Source organism: Leucopleurus acutus (genome assembly GCF_964270905.1).
Source record: "Leucopleurus acutus genome assembly, chromosome: 5".
Lineage (NCBI taxonomy): Eukaryota > Metazoa > Chordata > Mammalia > Artiodactyla > Delphinidae > Leucopleurus > Leucopleurus acutus.
This window is the reverse complement of record NC_139147.1, coordinates 92,134,658-92,158,000: the sequence shown is the minus strand read 5'-3', so window position 1 is coordinate 92,158,000 and position 23,343 is coordinate 92,134,658. Positions and strand designations below refer to the sequence as shown.

At 36.9% G+C, this 23,343-nt stretch overlaps 2 protein-coding genes across 2 annotated transcripts in view; one reads left to right on the top strand and one right to left on the bottom strand.

Moving 5' to 3' along the window:
- Window positions 1-23,343, top strand: part of NAALADL2 (N-acetylated alpha-linked acidic dipeptidase like 2) — a 1,451,411-nt gene that overhangs the window by 323,629 nt on the left and 1,104,439 nt on the right. The window lies entirely within an intron of this gene.
- LOC309961647 (NADH dehydrogenase [ubiquinone] 1 beta subcomplex subunit 11, mitochondrial) lies at window positions 12,020-12,603 on the bottom strand. The gene has a single exon (XM_082839106.1). The coding sequence runs from the start codon at window positions 12,580-12,582 to the stop codon at window positions 12,118-12,120; it is 465 nt and encodes a 154-aa protein (XP_082695232.1). The 5' UTR covers window positions 12,583-12,603; the 3' UTR covers window positions 12,020-12,117.

Sequence of the window (23,343 nt, the reverse complement as noted above, 5' to 3'; positions counted from 1 at the left end):
TTGATTGAGTAAAATAAGAGTTTTGATTATTTAACTGCAGGCTTCATTCTGGGAAACCAGAATTAAATGGTGGTAATAATTGCAATACTTAATACATGAAAACTCTGACCTAACACTGGGTGTACTTTTACAAAGATTAACTCATTAAATTATGTGACTTAAATTCTGCATTCTGCCCCTCTGTCATCTGCCCACCCCACCCTTTTCATTATCCCACCTCCCCTGCTCCTAATACTATTCATCTAACCCACAGCTTCTTACTGTTAGAATCCCTGTGCTCTGCAAGTAGCTGTATTACATGGAATACAATAAATTGGTACACCTCTAACTACCTTCTGTGGCATCCATGTGGTCCGCCAGAAACTCATATATCCGTGCCATGCCAAATGGTGGAAATATAGGTTGACCCACTGGTATGTCCTAGCTTAGATATACTATCTCTCTCCAGTACTCTTCTGAGACAGATCTTCTGGTTAGCTGCCCAAACAGACATCTAGCCAGGGAATGAAATACATGAATCCCTTTCTTAGGCACCCCATATAATCTCTCAGTAATATCTTCACATCCTACTCTTGGCTTTAGGGAGAGACTGTAGCCTCTCGTCGTGAACATTGATTCCTCACAAAGCAGAGAATTTAATGACAACCCTGTTCTTTTACAGATTCTACAGAGGAGATGAAGTGATGGCTAGTGGTAGCAAGGCCAGTTTTGCCTCCTTTTAGTAAGCTCATGTCTCATCCCCACTTTAGGTAGCTCATAGACCATTCCCTTTTAAGCATGGATTGCTTAGCACCTTTGACAATTCTGCATCAAAAGGAAAAATCTCACATAACATCCTGTTGCAGGTACATCCTCATATACACACCTATACACAAAATGAATTCTGGACACCTTAGTTATCCTACTCACAAAAGTAATAGAAAAGTAAGCTTCTAAACAATGAGACAACACTTTCTCAGAGAGCCATGGCTTTCATGTTGTCCAAAAGAGGAAGGTTAAAACCTTAGAATTATATACAAATTTAGTTTAATGATGTTACAAATTTGGTTGTTTGGTTTTCACTTCAGATCTCCCAAATAGAAGAGCTAGGCTGCTCTATACTTATATACTGAGAAATGACAACTGTCTAAAAGATTGGGCACATGTCCTCCTGCAGTCCTGTAGTATCAGTGTTATGAGTATAGTGTGTTTCAGAAAATAGGATAGTGTATAAAAAATAAATTTTTAATGCCTTTATTGAGATAATTCATATATCTCAAATCTACCTATTTAAAATATACAGTTCAGTAGGTTTTATTATATTCAGAGTTATAATGTGCAACCATTACCACAATCAATTTTGGAACACTTTTGTGCTCACTTTGGCAGCACATATACTAAAATTGGAATTTTAGAACACTTTTCTCACCCCCAAAAATAATCCTATGCCGATTAGCAATCACCTTCCATCTCGTCATCTTCCCAGGCCCTGGCAACCACTAATCTACTTTCTGCCTCTGTGAATTCATGTATTCTGGACATTTCATAAAAATAGAATCATATGATGTGCCATCTTTTGTGGCTTGTTTCACTTAGCATATTGTTTTCAAGGTTCATGCATGTTGTAGCATGTATCAGTATCTCATTCATTTTTTATTACAGAAAAAAATTATAAATAAATTGTAAAGACTCTCTGTTGCAAGTTGGGTTCTCCACAAAGGAGCTTAGAGATGGAATTAGGCATGCAAAAGATTTACTGGTGAGTAACAGCTGTGAAAGGAAAAGATCAGAAGCAGGGTTGTATAGGGAGGCCATCAGATCACAGTGCACTTCTCCCGCCAGGATCCCCCAGAGCAAAGCTTGCCCATTGGAGGAGTCTTCCTCTGGGAGGAAATGCTAGGCTCTGGTACTACTGCCTTGCTTGGTGATTGGCCAGGGGCTGTCCTGAGAAGAAGCTGGAAGCTGAGACAAACCATACTCCTTGCTGGTGGGCAGCAAGTCCTTTCTTAAAGAGCAGTCTGGTGTCACATCTTTATGACTAACATGGCTAAAATAAGCATCCATTAAAAACAAAACAAAACAAAACAGCCTCAGTTATCTGAATGTGCTCTCTGGGAATGCTGGATTAAAAATAAGCCTCCACTGCATATTCATTTGTTGTCTTTTCTTCCTTAGCAGTTGGAAAGCAGAGGCTCTCACTTTTTTCCTTGTTTTCAAGTGACCAAATTCTTTAAATTGAAGTATAGTTAATTTACAATGTCGTGTTAGTTTCAAGCGTACAGCAAAGTGATTCATATATACATATGTGTATACATTCTTTTTCAGATTCTTTTCCATTACAGGTTATTATAAGATATTAGATATAGTTCCCTGTACTATACAGTAGGTCCTTTTTGTTTACCTATTTTATACATAGTAGTGTATATATGTTAATCTCAAGCTCCTAATTTATCCCTCTCTCCTCCATCATCTTCTTCCTTTCTGAGTCAACTTTCTTCAAGTAAGAATCTTTGCAGACAGTGGGAGCTCAATAAATGCCATTGATTGACAGACCTGGACAAGCAAGACAAATATTTCTTACTTGGACCTAAAATCTTCTTTTTGGCACACAATAAAAGAGCCCCGTAACTCTTGTCACTCTACACCAAGATGTTCTACAGTTTACAAAGTGCATGTGAAAGTTGTTCTGAGATTGTTGGGTAGCCTCCCAAAGGGTGTGCAGCTAGGGTAATGATACGGGCAATAGAAACCATGATTCTATACCATGCTTACTGCTCCCAGCACACTGACAGATCTCATTGGCAGTGAATGCCCATGTTTAGGTTATAGGCTTTAAAGACTCACACCTTTGTTAACACTGCAGCTCCATAGCTCCAGAACTACTTCTTATTGAAATCTTCTTATGAATAACATTGAACCATGTGCTCCATCCAGTCCCCAAGTGCCCAAAACCTTCCTGAAATCCACATACCTTGTTGTGAACTGGAAAACTGATCTGTACTCCCTCAGCCATGAAATTTGCCACTCAGAAAACTACATATTTGTAATTTGAAAACCTGCAATGATGCACTGTAACTGCAAGATGATCTAATCTCTAGGCACATATTGCTTTTGGTTTTCGTTATTGAAGATGGAAGAGATTTCTCTCATTTCAATGATGGATCTCTACGTACTTCTTATGAATCATGGTGGCAGTGTGATAAAATTAAGACATTTCATTGATTCAGTTATGAAGGACTTCATTGCTCACCATGGGTGATAAAAACTGCATCACTGTTTACACATAATATACATATTTAAGAACATAATTCATTTCAGAGTGCACAGCACATTATGTGATCATAGAGAAAAGCTTTTTAAAAAATTTTCCTTAAATTCCTTTGGGGCGAAAAACAATAGAACAGCTTTGGAAAATAATAGAAAGCCATACAACATCAGGAATTAATTAACTAAAGTTTATTGCTTCATACACTTTAATTTCAATCACAGTACTAATGAGTAAAGTGATTATGTAATTTGTCAATTGTCATAATCTTTTCAAGGGAGAGAATACTGCAGTCTCCTCCTTGTTAACTTGGACACCTGTCCAGAAACTACTGTCCTACCTCCTTGTAAAGAACCTCTCTCTATGAAATATAGATTAAATTAGCAGAATATTTTGACCAAAACATACATGTATTTCATTGTTTTATATGTAGGATATAAAAAAATTATGATATAAAAAATCATAAAAAATTATGATACAACCCTTTGCCACCAAGTGTTCTTTCTCTGTTCTAACACAAGGACATGGTGGAAATTAATAAATAAAACTGGAACTCAGACAACTCAAGTGATTAAAGAGTTTGAAAATATTGAAAAAATATATTTACACTTAAAAGACTGTTAACTGTTAGACATGGAAAAGCAACAGTACATTTTTTGAAGATGATGAAAGTCAAATGCACCTAATACTATCCAATGTAGGCCTGAGAACACTATGTCTACTGTGAGAAAACAATAACATGGCTGATAAATTGCACTATTCTTTCTGTGTTGATGAGAGATTTGATTTCCTGAAGAATTGAAAGTTAAAGGAATGAAAAAATACAGCAAATGACATCTTTACTCTTAACCTGTTCTGTTTAATGTGGAGCTTGGTCCATCTGCTGTTTCTACAATTTGACCCTCTCCCTTCCACATATGTCTGCATGGGCACACTATTCTCTGTCTTCCCTTCATGCTTCAACAGGCTTCATCTTCAGTTCTCTTGTGAAAAGTTGACAAGCAGACTTTAAGGAAAATCAAGGTGGTCTTTTGAATGCCAGAAAATGGTCTAAAAAATGCACATAGACTACAGTATTATTAGGAATGAATATACGTTTCTTCTAGAGATGGTATGGTACTGGTATTCCAGGGTTATGCCAATCACACAGATTTTCAACCTGTATTGAGTGAATATTTACTATCTGCATATTGGTACTGTTCTGGGCATTAATACTGTTTCCCAAGTAGAGAGACATTCCATAATCTAAGTGTTCAGAGGAACATTGAACCCTGTTCTCAATGCCATGGTCTAAGTGTTAAGTTTTCCAAGGGAGGGTCTGGAAATTATCTTTGATGATTAAAGGGGATATTCAGCGTGGTCAAGATAAAACTTTTCATCATATGATATGTCATTTCTGTTGCTGTTCGTTTTTTTTTTAAAAAAAAACTGGAGTTTTTTATTTATTGGAGTATAATTACTCCAATGGAGTATAATTACTTTACAATGGTGTGTTAGTTTCTGCTGTATAACAAAGTGAATCAGCTATACATAAACATATATCCCCATATATCCTCCCTCTTGCGTCTCCCTCGCACCCTCCCTACCCCAACCCTCTAGGTGGACACAAAGAACCGAGCTGATCTCCCTGCGCTATGTGGCTGCTTCCCACTAGCTATCTATTTTACATTTGGTAGTGTATTTATGTCCATGCCACTCTCTCACTTCATCCCAGCTTACCCTTCCCCCTCCCCGTGTCCTTAAGTCCATTCTCTACGTCTGCGTCTTTATTCCTGTCCTGCCCCTAGGTTCTTCAGAACCATTTTTTTTAAAGATTCCATATATATGTGTTAGCATACAGTATTTGTTTTTCTCTTTCTGACTTACTTCCCTCTGTATGACAGACTCTAGGTCCATCCACCTCACTACAAATAACTCAGTTTCGTTTCTTTTTATGGCTGAGTAATATTCCATTGTATATATGGGCCACATCTTCTTTATCCATTTATCTGTCGACGGACACTTAGGTTGCTTCCATGTCCTGGCTATTGTAAATAGAGCTGCAATGAACACTGTGGTACATGACTCTTTTTGAATTCTGGTTTTCTAAGGGTATATGCCCAGTAGTGGGATTGCTGGGTCATATGGTAATTCTATTCTATTTGTAGTTTTTTAAGGAACCTCCATACTGTTCTCCATAGTGGCTGTATCAATTTACATTCCCACCAACAGTGCAAGAGGGTTCCATTTTCTCCACACCCTGTCCAGCATTTATTGTTTCTAGATTTTTTGATAATGGCCATTCTGACTGGTGTAAGGTGTTACTTCATTGTAGTTTTGATTTGCATTTCTCTAATGATTAGTGATATTGAGCATCCTTTTATGTGTTTGTTGACAATCTGTATATCTTCTTTGGAGAAATGTCTATTTAGGTCTTTTGCCCATTTTTGGATTGGGTTGTTTGTTTTTTTGATATTGAGCTGCATGAGCTGCTTGTATATTTTGGGGATTAATCCTTTGTCAGTTGCTTCATTTGCAAATATGTTCTCCCATTTTGAAGGTTGTCTTTTCGTCTTGTTTACGGTTTCCTTTGCTGTGCAAAAGCTTTTAAGTTTCATTAGGTCCCATTTGTTTATTTTTGTTTTTATTTCCATTTCTCTAGGAGGTGGGTCAAAAAGAATCTTGCTGTGATATATGTCATAGTGTGTTCTACCTCTATTTTCCTCTAAGTGTTTTATATTGTCTGGCCCTACATTTTGGTGTTTAATCCATTTTGAGTTTATTTTTGTGTATGGTGTTAGGGAGTGTTCTAATTTCATGCTTTTACATGTAGCTGTCCAGTTCATATGATCTGTGTTAAAGCATGTCTTCTGTGTGTATAGAAGCAGGCAGAACCCTAGAGTAATTATTATGAGTTAAAATGACAGAGAGCCACATTTGAACTAAGTATGAGGAAGAACTAGTTCAACGTTAGAGCAGTTCAACTTTAATATAAAGTATTTTTATTCATTCAACAGGTATTTACTGGCGCTACTGTGCACCTCTTCTGTATACGTATATTTAGTAAAGAAAGTGTGCACTTCCCATTCTTGGAAGCAGAAGGAGGTTGACAAGCCAAGCAAAGCAAGATAAGCATTTGCTGGAGGTGTGGAGAATGGCTTCCTGCACTGTTTAGGCAATTGGACCAGATATCCCCTGTATTCCCTCATAGGGCTGAGTTTCAGTGACACCATATTATATGGGCAGTAGTTAGAAAGACAGTATATGGTAAGTGCTGTAAGAGAGGTATAAAAATAAGTTCTAGGGGCTTCCCTGGTGGTGCAGTGGTTGGGAGTCCTGCCGATGCAGGGGACGCGGGTTCGTGGCCCAGTCCGGGAGGATCCCACATGCTGCGGAGCAGCTGGCGCGATGAGCCATGGCCGCTGGGCCTGCACGTCAGGAGCCTGTGCTCCATAGCGGGAGAAGCCACAGCAGTGAGAGGCCTGCGTACCGCAAAAAAAAAAAAAAAAAAAAAAAAAAAGTAAAAAAAGTTCTATAGGATTTAGTGGAGAAAAAATAATATTAGAAGTAATATAAAAATAATATTAGAAGGCTGTATAGTGATAAAAAATGAGATTTGAAGGGAAACTTTAAGGATTGATAAGACTTAGTGTAAGAGGAAATATAGGGTCTAGGAAGGGGGAACAAAATGGGTGAAGAGTTGAAGAGACAAGTGCTTGATGTGCTCAGGAGGGATAGTGTTATGCATCCTGGCCATAATCATGATTTTTATGGAGGAATAACAGGGACTTAGGCTAGAGAAATAGGCAGAGAGGGAATGCTTCTCCTCTCCTTTATGGACAGAAGGGCCAAATACCCCATGTGTACATTGGTTACTTAATACAAAACTTTTGTGCCCCAGGAGACAGGTCAGGGTCACTATTTCCTTTTACTAAAGGAAATTAAGACTTTATTAAGACTTTAGATATACTTGAGTCTTTTCTCCTTGTAGGGAAGTGTGAGAATAGATATCTATTGCTTTTGACTGTCAGCTGCTGCCGTTGGTTCACTACTGAGATAACAGTTTACTCTTATTCAAGCTGTTAAAGAACTAGATCACAGAGTTTAAGTAACAAATAGATGATCCAGAGAATGACATTGCTTCTCACTGACTACAGGGTTACACTTCAGTCAAGGGTCTTCTCCAAGTGAGAAACAGTTCAAATATTTGGAGGATAGAGAAGGAACGAATACAAAAGTAGTGTGTGTATGTGTGTATGTGGGTTTAATAGACTAGTTCTCTTACTTTTCAGTGGAACTTTTACTATTACACTGGCTTTTACACAGTTGCCTAATGTGCAAAAATAATTCCAATATTTGCATTGACACAAATGACACAAGAGGATGAAACATTTTACAGAAATCTCTGTGCTTACGTATATTTATATATGTGTTAAATGCATGTGTTGTAATTTGTGTGAACTACTCACCCAGTTGAGCAATAATGACTAAATTAGGCAATGAAATGAATGCATTCTATCATATTTAACGTGAAGGTGCTTGATGTCTCTTGGCTGGTTTTCCTCTATTTCTTAATTACGTCCATGTGTTTTCATGTAAAGATGAGCTGAACATACAGATGTCCAAAAACTTCTGTAATGCCATCTAATGGAGTCAACATTGTTTTCCATACATTTAAAAAATAATTTGCATCATTTTAAACATTTATGCCTTTTGAAACTGCCATGTTTAACTGTAGAATGGAAAATATAGTTTTTGTGACTTCTCACTTGAGGATCTCAGCTGGGTGGAATTATTTACTAGAGCTTATCGAATGACTGTAGCCTTTGTTTCCTTTCTTGGCTTGTCCCCTTCAGTCTTCTCTGAATTTCTGTTACAAGTGTTTACCTGATGACAGTGAGAATTACATCTTGGCATGAAGAGCCCAATGGATGCTGTCCCAGAGTTGAGGGGTATTGCACTCTGTAACTGCAGAATTATGGCTAAATCCTAGCCAATCCTGACCCTTTGCAGAACTTCATCACTGGCATCAGAGTTCTTTATATTTTGTGCAGTCAGATAGTGTGCATTTTGTAGCCCTGGCAAACTGCCAATCTCTAAGCCAAATTCAGCCCACAGAGTTTTCATATATTTTTTTAATACCTCAGTGGGTGCTGAGTGCTACAATTCTCATGTTTGTTTCTTAAGCTGCCCTATCTGGGTACATCTACATTATCTGTCTGGCCCTGAAATCCTGAGTGCTTGAGTCTCCTGCAGTGCTAGAGGGTGTGTTGGAGAAGGCTGCGGCAACAACAGGTTATAAACCCTACCTGCAAAATTCTTATATCAGAAATTTCAGAGGGCTTTCAGGGTATCCATCGTTTAAAAAGTACTCCCTGGCTATGCTATAGTTCAGGCAGGGTTGAGAACCATTGTGATAAGAGGAACCATTTGCCTCATTAGATTCACTAACTAGAAAATATACACTAACTCAAAGCTTAGACTGTTGCTCTAGTTCTCAAAGGAAAAAAAAAACCCCAAACTCTCAATAAATAAACAAACAAAACCACAAAACCTGTATTGAGTGATTACTACGTGCTAAGCATGTCATGTATGTTATGCTATCCTGTCTCCACACTAATGGAACGTTTTCTGGTTCTCATCTTCTCAGTTTCCTGACCTTGATCTCTATGTCATGTCCCTCTCTTACTCTTTGCATATACTAAGGCCCTCACTCTGCCTCTTTACCCTGGTGTATTCGCTTCATAAGAATTTATTTTTCAACTGAAATTATTTTATTTGTTCATTTTTTTGTTGTCTTGCTCCTGTTTTGGAATGTAAGCTCCATGAGGACAGGTCTTTGTTTTGTTCATTTCGATATTCCATGGACCTAGAATCATGGCTACTCCATTATCAGAACTGAGTAGATATTTGTTAAATTAATAAATGTCTGCTCATTTATCATTCTTCTTGACTTCCTATTGCATCTTCTCTGTTTCCTTTCCTTTTGATTAGAAAATTCTAAGACTTATTTGAGGTCAATTTTTTTAGTATCTTTGAAGAAAAAACACTGTACAACATTTTTATATTTCCAAAATAGTATCTCAGTATTGCTGTAGTTACAATCACCCAACCAGGATCATCTTTGTTATATAGGGGTGATTTTAAGAAGGAACAAATGCAGGATAAAATTTATTCTTTATTTTTAATCTTTCAATCATACTCATTTAATTGTAGTTTTACATACCTCACAAAGGTATCGTGATAATTAATGTCTGTTTAGTCATTTCAAAATAATAAGGCACCCTGAACCCCTAAGGCAAAAAGAGTTCTATGAATGTACATAATTAGTATTATAGTTTTCTCATTTGTAGAACACAGAGAGAAAATACCTATTCACAGTCACAAGGGTATTATTGAGATTAATTAATTAATGTTTGTAAAGCAGCCAGAATGTGGGGAAAAATACATTTTCTTTGCTATTTAAAGTGCATTTCAAAGGTAAAGAGGCAAATTATGTTTGCAGTTTAGAGTTATTTACTTATTTATCTTGAATGTTCAGATAAATTGCAGTTTTTACACTTGTTCTCCTGAATCACGTACCAGGTCCTAATACCCTTTTCACTTCTTCTGTACTTGAGCAGACCCTATAGCCCTTTGTTTTTTCAAAGTGGAAGTAACTGCTCAATGCATAACATATTATTTCTTCTTTTCAAACGTAGCTTATTCTGAAAAACATACAGGTTATCTTAGTCCTGTTTTATTTTTTCTTTGTCAACATGATATGCTTTATTTTGTCCTTTGAATATGATTTTATGTAAAGCTATTGAATTTGACATTTCTTTATCTAGGCAGATGTGGGTGTGATGCTACAGTTTTGGTTCTTTACCATGAGTATGACACTTGACTTCAGATTGCTGCCTTTCGATTGAGTGGTTATTAAGATGTAGGCTCTGAGAGAATGAGACACAGACTATAGTTATGTTGCTTTCCTGCCATATTTATTTATTTTGTTTTATGCTCTTTGAAGTCTTTGAAATTGAAACTAAACGTTCATGATTTTTTTAATGGGTTCCAAATGTGAATTTTGGCTCTAAACTTTGTCAATGTACTCTACTTCCCTATTCAAATTTGCCTCTTCATTACCTCCTTATCGCTGTGTTTTCAGTAGATTACAGCAGGCTCTTCTCAGTTGATATTGATCCTTTTGTCCTAATTTAGTGCATCTTCCACAGCCAGTGACTGTGTAAAGGCACAGGGATTACATGATTAGCTGTGGTATCTTTATACCAATATCTAGTTAGTTAACTGGTACCAAAGGCCAGGGCACAGCCAGGAACTCTAGTTAAATAAGCATCAAGCTGCCATCTGATTATTTTTGCATGATCCCTTGCTTGGCAAAAAGCTTTACAGAAAAAAGTAAAATTATGCTTGTTATTCTTGTGCAGAGAGGATGATTAATCTGTTTTGTATTTCCCTCCCAGACCCCCAGTTGTCCCTTCCTCTATGACAAGGAGCCCTGAGATTTTTTGGGTTTTCCGTTTAGGTTCCGTTTGGGTTTTCCTATTAACAAATAGGAAACCATTTGCTAATAATGGAGAAGAAATTTAGGGAAAGATAATACATCTTGATGTGGAAAGATCAGGTATAAAACTGAATTGTAAAGTTATATAAAAGGCGTAGGTTCATGGTGTATCGAAGAAACACAAGGTTTGTCTGAAAGTTTAGTTAAGGTTATGCCCTTCTATAGTAATAAAGATTAAGGGAACATCACTCAGCTTCCCTCCTTCTACCCTCAATATACAAAAATTAAATTTGCTTCTTCTCTAGTGCCTTATCAAATAAATATAGATATTCTGATACGAAGTTAGAACATCTGGCTAATCTCATCATTGTAATTATTACATGATGTATAAAACATAGTTCTGTAAATCAGCAGAAAATAAAGTTCACTAACTGGTTAACTAATGGGTTAATATAATATATTTGGTTTATATTCTTGTAAGGACCCATGAAGAGATGAGATGACATCTTTGGGGGTTAGAGTTGGATTTGAATTCTTAGAGATGATGAAATTTTTAGGTTTTCTTTTCCTCCCTCCAAACTGACAAAATATTTCACAAGTTAAGGAAAACATTGAAAGTGTAATGAAAACACAATGCGCAAAACTGCCTAAATGCATCTCGTTTATTTACATTTCTAGATTTTGCAAAGCTAAATTATTGGATTTCTTCATTGTTTTGACAGAGCCATGCTGAAAAGTAACTTAATACTTCTTGTAAGGTGCTTTTAGCTAGAGCCGGAACTACAAAGACTACTGGGTTAGAAATAGGCTTCATTCAACACAGGGTTTGCCAGGAATGTGCTTTGCTCTCTTGACCTCAAGACTGATTAAAGATTAATTTGTTATCTTTAACTTTTAAAATAGTTTAACAGAAGATGGAAATGTATCACTATATACCCTTAGATAAATCTTTACATTTTTACAAATAGATAAATTGTTGTATAACTATTGTCTTGTTCTGTGACATGTACAGTTGTTTGCTTGGCTAGTTGGGGTGTTATGAACTTATTTATATTCAGTAAAATAATATCACCCTCTTCCATAATGAAAGGTACTCTGCCTTGACTTGTTATTGACTTTTTTAAAAATGTAAGATAGAAAATATGTGTACATAACAATATACAACTTTGATGATGCTGTCAGAGATGTATGTGCCTAAAAAACTCCAATCACACTATGTGAAGATGAGTATTTGAAGTATAACCCAGCTTTTGGTTGAAGACCCTATGTCTGCTTTTACTTTTTTTTTTTCACAGTTTCAGTCCCTTTAATTAGGTGCTCTGAAGAGAGGGCAGAATGGCAGACAAGGGGTGGAGAAGGTGGTGCTTCTTAAGCCCCTTTCAGTAACCGGTCAGTCCTCATCCTCTGGCAGCTGGATCTTGCTGGGGTCGAAGCAGTTGGAGTCCATGATGGGGAGGCCATTGGCCTCTCGGTATTTTACAAGCCTCTCAGCTTCCCGGCGGGCCCACTCCTGCATCCTGTAGTCAGGCAGATAAGCCACAAAGGTGCTGCCAAGGACCAAGATGATGGAGAAGCCAAAGAAGAAGACGACCCGCATGTTCCAGAGGTCCACAGCAGGGTCCCTGTCATAACCGTGGGAGTCTGGGTTCTTCTCGTAGAGGTTTTCGTCCTCGGGATCTGGGTCCTCCTGCCAGCGTAAAGTCGGTTCCGGCGGCCGCTTTCCCGCCACAGCGGACGGGGCGATCACAGCCCTGGAGGAGCTGGATTCCCAGCGAACACGGGCAGCCGGGAGCCCTCGCCTCGCCGCCACCGCCAAAAGGCGGCGGCCGCACAAACCTAACATCCCGGCCACCATGACAGATCGTTCTGCAGTTTATCGGGGGCGGGGACGGAAATGTGACTGCGCAGCTGCAGCTAGTCCGAGCGCGAGAATTGTCGCTCCGCCCCTACCGCAATAAGTCCCGAGTCGAGATTTTGTTTTCAAAAGGGCGAGGCGTCCTCTTTCCCTCCCTCTGTCACGGCCTCACGGAAGCAACCATCTTCTTATCCTCTCGATCAGGCTATGGAATTTCTGACCGAAAGGCTGTGGAATTTCCTTGAAAATAAAGCGGTAGCAGTCGTGTGAATTCCGTTCCCAACCAATCGCACGGAGAGCTCCCTTGCCCTCTGGCGAGAAGGGCGGAGCTTCCGTTGCTCTTTCATCTTAGACGGAAGCCAACCTTTTTTTTTTTTTTTTTTTTTTTTTGCGGTACGCGGGCCTCTCACTGTTGTGGCCTCTCCCGTTGCGGAGCACAGGCACGGGACGCGCAGGCTCAGCGGCCATGGCTCACGGGCCCAGCCGCTCCGCAGCATGTGGCATCTTCCCGGACTGGGGCACGAACCCCCGTCCCCTGCATCGGCAGGCGGACTCCCAACCACTGCACCACCAGGGAAGCTGCTTTTACTCTTTGTGTCGCAAACCATATTTACTGAAATAGAGTTGCCCCATGATTTGATTAACATAGATCATGTACTACAATAGCTAGCACAGTGCTGGATGGAATGAAATCTTTTGTTGAATAAATGGGTTAAAGACATAATAGTCAATTTAGAAGGCATATTGAAAGTTTGTCATGAGGGGAAGAAAGCATCAAAATTGAAGTCACTGAGCAATTTTAGCAAATGTTGAAGGGTTCAGGGTACTGAAGTTCTCATCGCAGGTTTCACTGAGTTCTCTTTATTAACTGGACCAGATGTGGTACATTTTTTATGCCCAGGCAGAAGTTTCTGTATTTAGCTGGGGGAATAATCCTTTAACTCTGAATTGCAAAATGATTAGTCTCTTGTTTGCCATGACCCTTATGTTCTATACCCCTTGTTCAAGCAATTAATCATGCCTTGCAGTGTTTCATGGGTGTTCCCTTGTATAGTTATTTAGCTCTTCCATTGTTTATGGCCCCATGTAGAACATATCCACAAGTAAATTGTTGAGGCAGGGAACAAGTTGTTTGTGTGTGTGTGTGTGTGTGTGTGTGTGTGCGCGCGCGTGGTGTGGTGTGGCTATCTGTCCATGATTGTATGTTCTGAATTCATTAAATGTCAAAAATATTGCAGGTTTGATAGTATTTCAATGAATTCCAGAAGAATCAGTACTATAAAATAGGTTAGGACTGTATAATATTCATTAAAAGAGTTACTGTTGTATAATTATGAGAAAGGACATAGCATGTAAGAGTTGACCCCTAAAAAAAAAATAAACAGTTGGAAGCATGAAGGGACCCTGTGGAAGGAACTGTGAGTTGGTGGATATTGATGGGAGAGGGGAGGGGCTAGCTCAGTATTCGGCAGGACCTTATCAAAGCACATTGTATTTTAAGTACCTAAAGTTTTCAAAGCCTTGGAATATATTAGTATATTAAGGAACTCAGCTTATCTAGGTTTATCTGTGATCAATCTGATTTCCTTCTTTCCTTTCCTTCTTCCTTCTTTCCTGTTAAGTTGATTAAGAGAAATGTGTATTATTTGGTGATAAATGAAGAACACAGCACAGCAGAGGCATATTGCATTTGTAGATTTAAAACTCATTAAACATTTGCTTTAGACAACACCATGAAGAAAAATGACTTTTCATAGATTTCCATGAGCAAAAGTGTCTGGAAAGGTAGCCTAAAAAACAGAAAGGAAGTCAATGTACACATGAATGGAAGAAAATTATTGCTATGGCAACTGGTGTGTGGCATTAGAAGAAAACTTATACTGTGCTTAAAAAGATGATCCTATAAATGAATGGATAAACTGTATTAGAAAATCAGCACAGACTAAATAATTTAAAATGTTTGCCCTTTCTTAACTCAAATAATTCAGAAGTAGCTCCCTGAACAAAATTGCAGTCTGAGAATTGTTGGAAAACCATAGTTGTTAATATCCATTTTATCTCTGGAATAGGGCTTAAATGTATTTTTTAAACCTAGCTAGGACAGAGATATGTCCTAGGGACATATCAAGAAGGGAATACATCTTCTGGGTTTTTATAAATCGGTGATCAACTTGTATGTCAATTTCTTATACTTAAGCTGAAACTTCATGTGCTTTCTGATAACTTTTATACCTTGTACTTAAGTATTTGTCCCTACCTATACTGGAAAAGAAAAGACAGATTAACTTGATTAATAACCAAATCAGTAGTTCACAATCACTTTTAGAGTGTTTGTGATATGAAGGTTAGATAATAGATAAATAGAGGGTAGATGATATGTATATATGAATAAATACCCTTGTTGCTCTCTAAAGTAGACTAAAAAAGAAATGTTAGAGCCTTTTGCTAAGTTCTTTGAATATGAGTTCAGGTTCTCTTTTGAAAGGCTGACAAGTTCTTCCTTTAACTTCCTGAGGGAGAATAAACAATGAGAGATCCTGGGAGTTTGATTTTAACCAGGGGAGTCTCAACAGAACTTGGCATCTTAGGCACAGCAAAATATAGCAACGAAGCACCATGGATTATGACATTATTGGGAGGTATTTTTCACCCAAATCTATTTTACTAATGAAAGGACAAAGAGATGAGAGTAAGAAAAATGCTGTTATAAAGTGCATACATTCTCAATATTACCTCAAATTGAGGTGAGCCAAATACAGAGATCTGTCTTGGGAACCAAGTGGAACAGAGGGTCCAACCCAGACCAACTTGCACAGGCAACACTACTGATTACCTAGATTACAGGGCTCCCTTCTCATGCTCAGGATATTGTAATACAAATGTTTGAGAGGTTTGTGTTGTAGAAAACAAATGATCACAAAAGGATGAACTAGGTCTTAAGTAGAGAGATCATAATGAGCCTGTGAGATTGGAATCTTCTTGAGTAATGGAGACTTATAGTATCTTCTGCTGCTGAGATTATTGTCATTGTAAGAAAACTGTTTTCATTAACCCATATGACCTCATTTGTTCTGTCTGGTGGCCAACAATACATGGACAGAACACCAGGACTAGAATAGAAAACAGCTTACAATATTGGTGTGGTGGCTTCTAGGACTGGCTGGAGTTGCTATCTATTGTGGCAGTTTGTCGTGTTTCATTTACTTTCTTTGCACTTTGCTGCCACCAAAGAAAGTTAAGTCAGCAGCTGGGGTTGGGATTGGGTAGGGAGGAAAGGGAGAGTCAACAGACCCTACAAAATATTACTGAGTCTTGTTGCCCAATTGTGACTTAAGAAAGATTTTAAGTAAATTCTTTTAAAATGCAATTATTTGAGAAAACTAAAGTATCCTAACTATGTCTATAGCTCTCACCAGGAACCCTGGTGTGAAATGCCTTCTAGAGATGGTGCTGGGGGTTAACAGGGAACTCATTAATTGATTTAAAGAAACAAAACCTAGAAGATGTTTTTAGACCAGTATTTAAGGAGGTGAGAAGGATCTGAAATGCAAAAGGTAGATGAAAAGCCACAGAGATGGCTTCAGGACACTGCTTTCTACCAGCAGCCAGTGTTAGAACAGCAACCACATGGAATAGCTGACTTAGCAACAGCTGCTGAGAGAAGTCAACCATGGACGCCGTTGCTGAAAGCTGCCACTTAGAGACCATGTGGAAGCCGAGCAAAGTTAGAGGTACAAACTTTGAGATCAGCCGTCACAAAGGCCCTGCTGGAAAATGCTGACCACCAGGTCTGATTCCAGAAGCATTAGATGGAGTGTACCTGCCAATGGGACCTTGTCATGCTAAGTGAAACCTCTAACATATTTCCTTCACAACAGGAGTGGCCCTTGAGGAAAAACGGGGTCTTTGACATCCCTAAAAACTAGGGACTTCTCTCTTTTACTCTATTCAAGGGAGGAGGCTGTATGACAATTTTACACATTCCTACAGGAGCCAAGTGGGATTTCCTGACAATTGTGGACACTTGGGCCCCAGTTTCCTGGTAGAGCGTTGTAGCCTTGTAAAGGGTCAAGATCCTAGAAATCTCCCCATTTGTTAGGTTCCTAATATTGATACTCTAGCTTATTATAAAATTGATCAATATGGCATGCTTCATCTGACCTGATTTCTTTTCCTCTTCTCCATTATGTGGTTCATTAAAAACAATAATCTGTAAAAATGCGCATAAGTAAAGAATAGTTGTGTTGTATCTTGTTGAAATATTTCTCTATAAAATGTAACAACATGCAGAAAAATAATAATTTGTAAATCATTAATATCCCCATGCAACAATGTGTACCCAGTGGATACTCTAAAGAATGCTGATAATTTATTTAGAATCAAGGACATGTTGTCAGTTTTATTATTATTTACTTCAGTTTTATATCCACTTAACATGTGTCCTGGTAGACATCGGTGAGATATAGTGTACATAGAAACAAAAAATATAATATAGGAAAATATAAAGTATACTTTAGTTCATGTTTTGAGTTTTAGAGTTTGCTTTAGGGTTTATTAGCTTTGGAGTACTTACTGTAGGAAAGTGCAGTTTCAAAAGAACATTGTGTTGAAATAAGAGTTGTGAACATCTACTACATCTCAGAAAATTTCCTATATAGGGTAAAAAATTTCACAAGTTTTCTGAGTGTTTTTAGTTTTTGTAATGTTTTGGACCCTTTCCATAAAAAATTCTCATGAAATGCAGTTGGTACTCTTCTGCCCTTCACTTAGACCTGGACAACCAGGACCCTGCCTTGGGCTGCATTCTTTCCAGATCCTTGGCTGACCCTCCTCCCACCACATCTCTCCCAAAGGGACATGCCCAACTGGAGCCCATGTCCCTCCCTGTATCCCCCACATCCCAATCCCATAATGTTGGTACCAGGGAGCCAGAAATTCTCTGCCCCAAATATACCCTTAACCTGCTTCCTGGCCTTGCACAGGTCTCTTTCTGAATCTGTCTTGGCGGAGGGAGCCAGGGGCAGGGAGGAGCCAGTAGGGCTCAGATGCAGCTGGTGGTCTCCACACACGCACCAGGCTTCTGATTTTCCTGATGGAGCCTGGTTTAGGAAGAGAATGGGGTGAGGCTGAGGGCTGGGTCCTCTGTTTGTACTCTTGCTCCGGACTTGCAAATGTTAGAACTGGGCCGAAATACTTACACTTCAACAACGACAGAAGAAACTGTCAGTTATTTTTGGATATAAGTTATTTTTGGATATAAGTAACATTAACATGTTTATATTTAATGAAATTTAATGAAAGTGACTTAAGATTGCATGAGCTAATTCTTTAAAGTAAATGAGTTTATTTTTCAAATGGCATCTTTATTAGAATACTTATGTTCCATATGAGTATGATATTTACTTGTCAATTGTCAATAACTTCATCCATTGAAGAATTAGGACATTGTATAAACTCATTATCAATCAATTCTAGGAAGAAAACTAAAAGCAAACAAACAAACCAAAACAAACAAACAAACAAAAACCTCCTGTCAAACCATAAGTAATGCCGTTCTATTGTTTTCATGTAGCCTCTCTCTAATTTAGTTAGGCATTGTAAAAATAAAAATAAGGTTTATATTCTTTTCATTTGTTTTTATTTACTCTTAAAAATATTCTGTTTACCCAGGACTAATCTAATCAGCATGTTCATGTGTTTAGTGTGGTATATCTTTATAAGTGGCTACTCAAATACTTTGTAGGTAATACTTAGGAATTTATGATGACATAAGTTATTGCAACACAGAATCAAAATGAAGGAAATGTAAAATAATTTTGAAAGTTATAAAAAGTAACTTAGGGATGGATTAGAAACTGAGTGTCAACATAAAGATAGTTTCCATTGTCTAAAAAGCAATTAACTGAGGCTGGTGATAAAGACTTCTTTGGGGTTGGGGGAAGATGAGAAGAACACATAAGAATCATGTTATAGAATAGGAAATGATGATTCACCAATACATTGTATGTAGGAGATAAAATAAACATGGGTAGAGAATTCTTTCATTTTAAATTGGGGTTGAAATTAGACAGAGAATGACCATGAGAAACCTGGGTAGTAGATAGCAAACTGTGAAGCCTTATCTGGCTTGAAAGCAGCATCTGAAGTAAAAAGAAAATAACAGAAGTATTATGGGCTACCACAAAAATATAGACAGCAAAATAGTCATCATTTGTATTTCATTCAACAAGTATTTACTGAGTACCTCATACATGTCAGCTACTGAACTAGACACAAGATATTTCAATGAGCAGAACAAAGATTGTTGCCCTCCATAGAGCATGCATAAGTGGCTTTAAAACCAAGCTTACTGTTCAATTGTTTCCTAAAAGATCCAAATTTAATGTTATATTTTCCAAAATCCCATGAAGAATATGTATTATACACAGGAGGATATCAATATGTCCATACGTTTTAAAAAAGTCTTGCAATAATACAAACTTTTGATACACATACAAATGAAACACTGATGGAACTAGGGAAAGATTTTTCTACAAGTAAGCAAACATCTGAAGAAATTGTTATTGACCATACTGACACATCAAATAAACAGTTTGACAAATCGAGGATTGATTTAAAAGATATTTTTCCTATTGTAATTATTGCTTCTCTTTCACTTTTATAAACCTGATTGATCTAGGAAGTCTCTATTTTTACCCCTCAGTTCACTACATAGTCTTTCTACTTATACTGCTCAGGTTCTAGTTCTCACTGAAATCTAATAATGCTGCTTGATCTTCTTGTCCTGTTAGACTTAGGGGTGGTAACAGCTTCCTACTGTTGCTAGGTCCTGGATGCTTCACCATCCCCTGTTGGTTCCCATAGCCCAGTCCATACTTCTGTAGATTATCTGTTAATTACATTGTCAATTGACTCCTTCATGTGTGCTATCTGCCAGAACTCTGCATGACACAAAGATAAATAGCAGAGTTGAAGAGAAGCTCAGGGCTCAGATTGTCCTCTCAGCTCTTGCTCCATTTGGAAAATGAGAGAATGGGCCCTTTCAAAAGATTTCGACATTGAGAATGGTTTCGACAGAAACCATTAAGAGAGCATCTTCAGAGACCACATAACTTTCCTGCATGCATTTAAAAAACACTTAAGCCCATAGGCAGTGTTAGAGCCACTTCTTCCAAAAGCTGCTCTTCTGTAACATTTAAAAATATTCTCCCCAGATGAGGAGAATGTTGTATCACATAACACTATGTTAATGTTGTATTAACATAGTGTTCCAAGACCAAATCAAAGCTTAGGGCTAAGAATTCTGTTTTTCCCATTTTTTCTGTTGCTTAGATGGGTGGTGACTGACCCATCTTGTGTGCCAATTCTCTTGACATTTGTTCGATCCCTTTTTATCCATACGGGTGTGGTGGAGACAGTATAGCCCCACTCAACACTGTCTTCTGGCCCCATTTTGAAACACCTACCCAAAGGTAAGCTATCTAACATAGCAAATGACCTATATTTGGTTTGACTATCACCACTCTCCCATAATGTTTTTTTGTCCCTTCTTATCATTCTTAAAAAAGAAAGCTAGCTCCATCCCTTGTACAATTTTAAGTTTCCCCCCAATTTTCGGATCTTTCATAATGTTGGCATTGTATTATATTATAGCCTTATTTGATGCCTCAAATCAGTTATCTTTATGTGTGATTGACTCTTCTTGAAAAAAAAAACAGTTAAAATTTCAAAGTTAAAAACAAAATCTGACAGTTAAGAGTAAAGATATTATCTGCTCTAAGGGAGTAAGGGATAATAGCAAGCATAGCTAGAATATTCATTTTGAGTTGGCCTTGCTAAAATAAGCCCTCTCTGTCTACAGTATAAATATCTTTCAGTTTAAATTGCCAGTTTAAAGCGTTTGCCAATGCATTTTTTTGAACTTAGCAGAGATTTGGATTGATTTATGTAAGATAAAAATAGTCACTTTATATGATAAAATGTGTCATAAGCATTGAAATATGAAGGTTCATTTTGAGTCATTGGAACCACTGCACTTATAAGGTGTTTACAGGGATAACAATGTCCTTAAGTGCATAAGTACTTAGATACAGGTTTTTGGATACAGGTTTTTAGAGAAATAAACAGTATCCTAATTTATTTTGTCTTGCCATATTCTTTTCTCTTATGAGACAGAATAATTTATCTGTATTGATAGAAGATGATTTATCATAGTATTCATATGAATTATCTGGTAATTTGTGTTTCTTTTTCATTAAATTCTCTCTATTAGTTTTCAGATATAAAAACTGTGTTGAAATGGCTTTATTTTTTAACAGCACAAGCCCATTAGAGGCTAGTCATGGTAAATAACCTCTAGCCAGAATTGGGTTAATTCAGGTTATTTAACAATAGGTTTTTTAGAGTATATTCTATTGATTATTTTATTCATTTTGATTCAGAAAACACTTACTGGCTAATAATGTAGGGTGGTCATCATGATAGGTTCTTGGTAAACTCTGTAAATAAGGCACAAATCACCACCAAAGTTATGGTCAAATCATTTGTTTATTGGTAGTTCTGAGTAGTAGTAAGTTATATGATGCTTCTGAAAATCATCCAGAAGCATTGGCTTTTTTGTAGAACATTCTACCAATAAGTGTGGATAGTCCTTTCTTCCAGTTATAAAATAAAACAATAAAAAATAAATCCAATCTTAAGTATTTTTGAAAATTTGTTGATTTATAATGAATTTATTTCTATGGTCAGCTTTTTCAAAAGAGAGCATAATTTAAATAATTATATCAACTAAGACTCTTTTTTGAAAAAGGATTTATATTAGTCCTGAGTTTTTTCAGGTCTTATCACACAAGACACAAAAGTACATAATCCAACTAGATGTTTTATATCTGCATAGGAGTGATTTGAATTGTGCAGGTTGAAAGATACACTTGAGCCCATTCAGATTCAAAATGCTGCTACCTTTATCCTCAAATAAATTATTTGGTTTAACAATAGCTCTCCTTTTGTAAGAAAGAAAAATAAAGCTTGGTAGTATCTAATGTTAATATAATGATTCTAATACAATTACAGTTGCTGAGCAACTGGAGAGAATGTGAGAAGTCCAAGCTCCAGAGTAGCAAGAAGCCCAGTTTTTAGTAGTTGTGGATACATTTTCTTCCTTTTCAGAGTAAAGTATATGGAAAAACTTGATTTTATGAAACTTTACAATATATTTAATGTTTAATGACAAGTAGGTTATATTCAGAGAGTGACAACCTTCTACCCAATGTAATTGCTCTAGTATTTGCTCAATAAATCATGTCAAATGACATTAACAATTTTACTTTTTCTTTAGTTTTAGAGGTACTAGACAAAACTTATGGTTTTATAAATTAGAATTATTGATTATATAAGGCCAAGCCAATATATTATTATAATCGTTTGTCATATTTATTCTTTATATTCTAGCCCTATTAATATAGGAAGAGGAATGGGAGAGAATAGAGAAAATATAAGAATGAAATTTCTAAAGATGAGTAGTTTTCTACAGTTATGGATATTCAGTTGCTTCTGCCTGGTAGTAGTTCTTTTTCAGTCATTGGTTGGTTGCCAACTGAGGGTATCTTTTTCTGTACTTAAGTTTTACTATCACTATCTGTATCACTTTTTCTGTACTTAAGTTTTACTATCACAGAGAAAAATATGCTCTGCAGAGAGGCTATCAAATGATAGATATTATAGCTCTTCCCATGTGGCATTTACTATCAAATTTAGATTTTTAAAAGGTTTTCGTTTTTCATTATTTTTATTAACACAACAATTTAATGATATTTGAGTTGTGGAGAAATAGGGTACTGTGAATATCTGATAGCCTTAATATTATTAAGATATTGCTGATTCTTTAATATTTTTTCTCTCTTGATTTGTGTTTTTATTACTTACTAGAAAATCAAAATTATGATCTATAGAAAATCACTGTTCTCATGAGAAAATTTGCAACTTGGAAAAGTTAAACAATGAATTTACCAAAAAGTAAACAATAGATTTTTATAAAAATAGAGCTATCTCTTATTTAATTTAAAAGTTGAAATTACTAGCTCAGCATTTTTAATATGATTATTTAAATGTGCTGTAATAGTGTGCGCTAGTTGTTTGAGTATATGTGTATTATTTCCTGAAATATTTTTATATCCCTAGAATAGTCTAATGCCAAAAGATTGACATTTCTCCATCTAATAGAGAAAAAGATCGCTATGCATGGAATATCCATGAGATGATTTCATTATTCTCTCTCTGTCATTTTCTCTTTTTTACATTTTTGGGGGGTTGTCTCACAATGGAAGTGGTAGGATGGTTTGAAATGTGGAATTAAGTTTACGTGTTGGACAGCTGTGTAGAAGTTGGCATTTCCAGATCTAGATTCTTGCCTAGACCCATTTCTTTAAGCAATTATTCTATTAATTAAATCCTGTGTGCTCAATTGGGGAAGCAGGTAATGACCTGTAGAGATCCATCCAATTTTGAGACTTTGTGAAGTGTCTTTGAACTAAAATCATTGGCAGAAAGAAGACCAAAGCTTACTGTATTTTTTTTTGCTATTGGTATCATTTGTATTACTTAACAGAACCCAAGGGATAGAATTTGCTTAAGGAAACAGGAGGGTCTTTTAAGTTAAAATTTGAGAACAAAATAAGAACAAATAGCTCTGTAAATATTCTATAAAGTCAACATGACAGTGAACTGACAAACATGATAATTGAAAGAGATATTGAGTGATTA

Coding starts and splice junctions, on each gene's coding strand:
- LOC309961647 (XM_082839106.1), bottom strand. CDS start 12,582: ATGGTGGCCGGGATGTTAGGTTTGTGCGGCCGCCGCCTTTTGGCGGTG.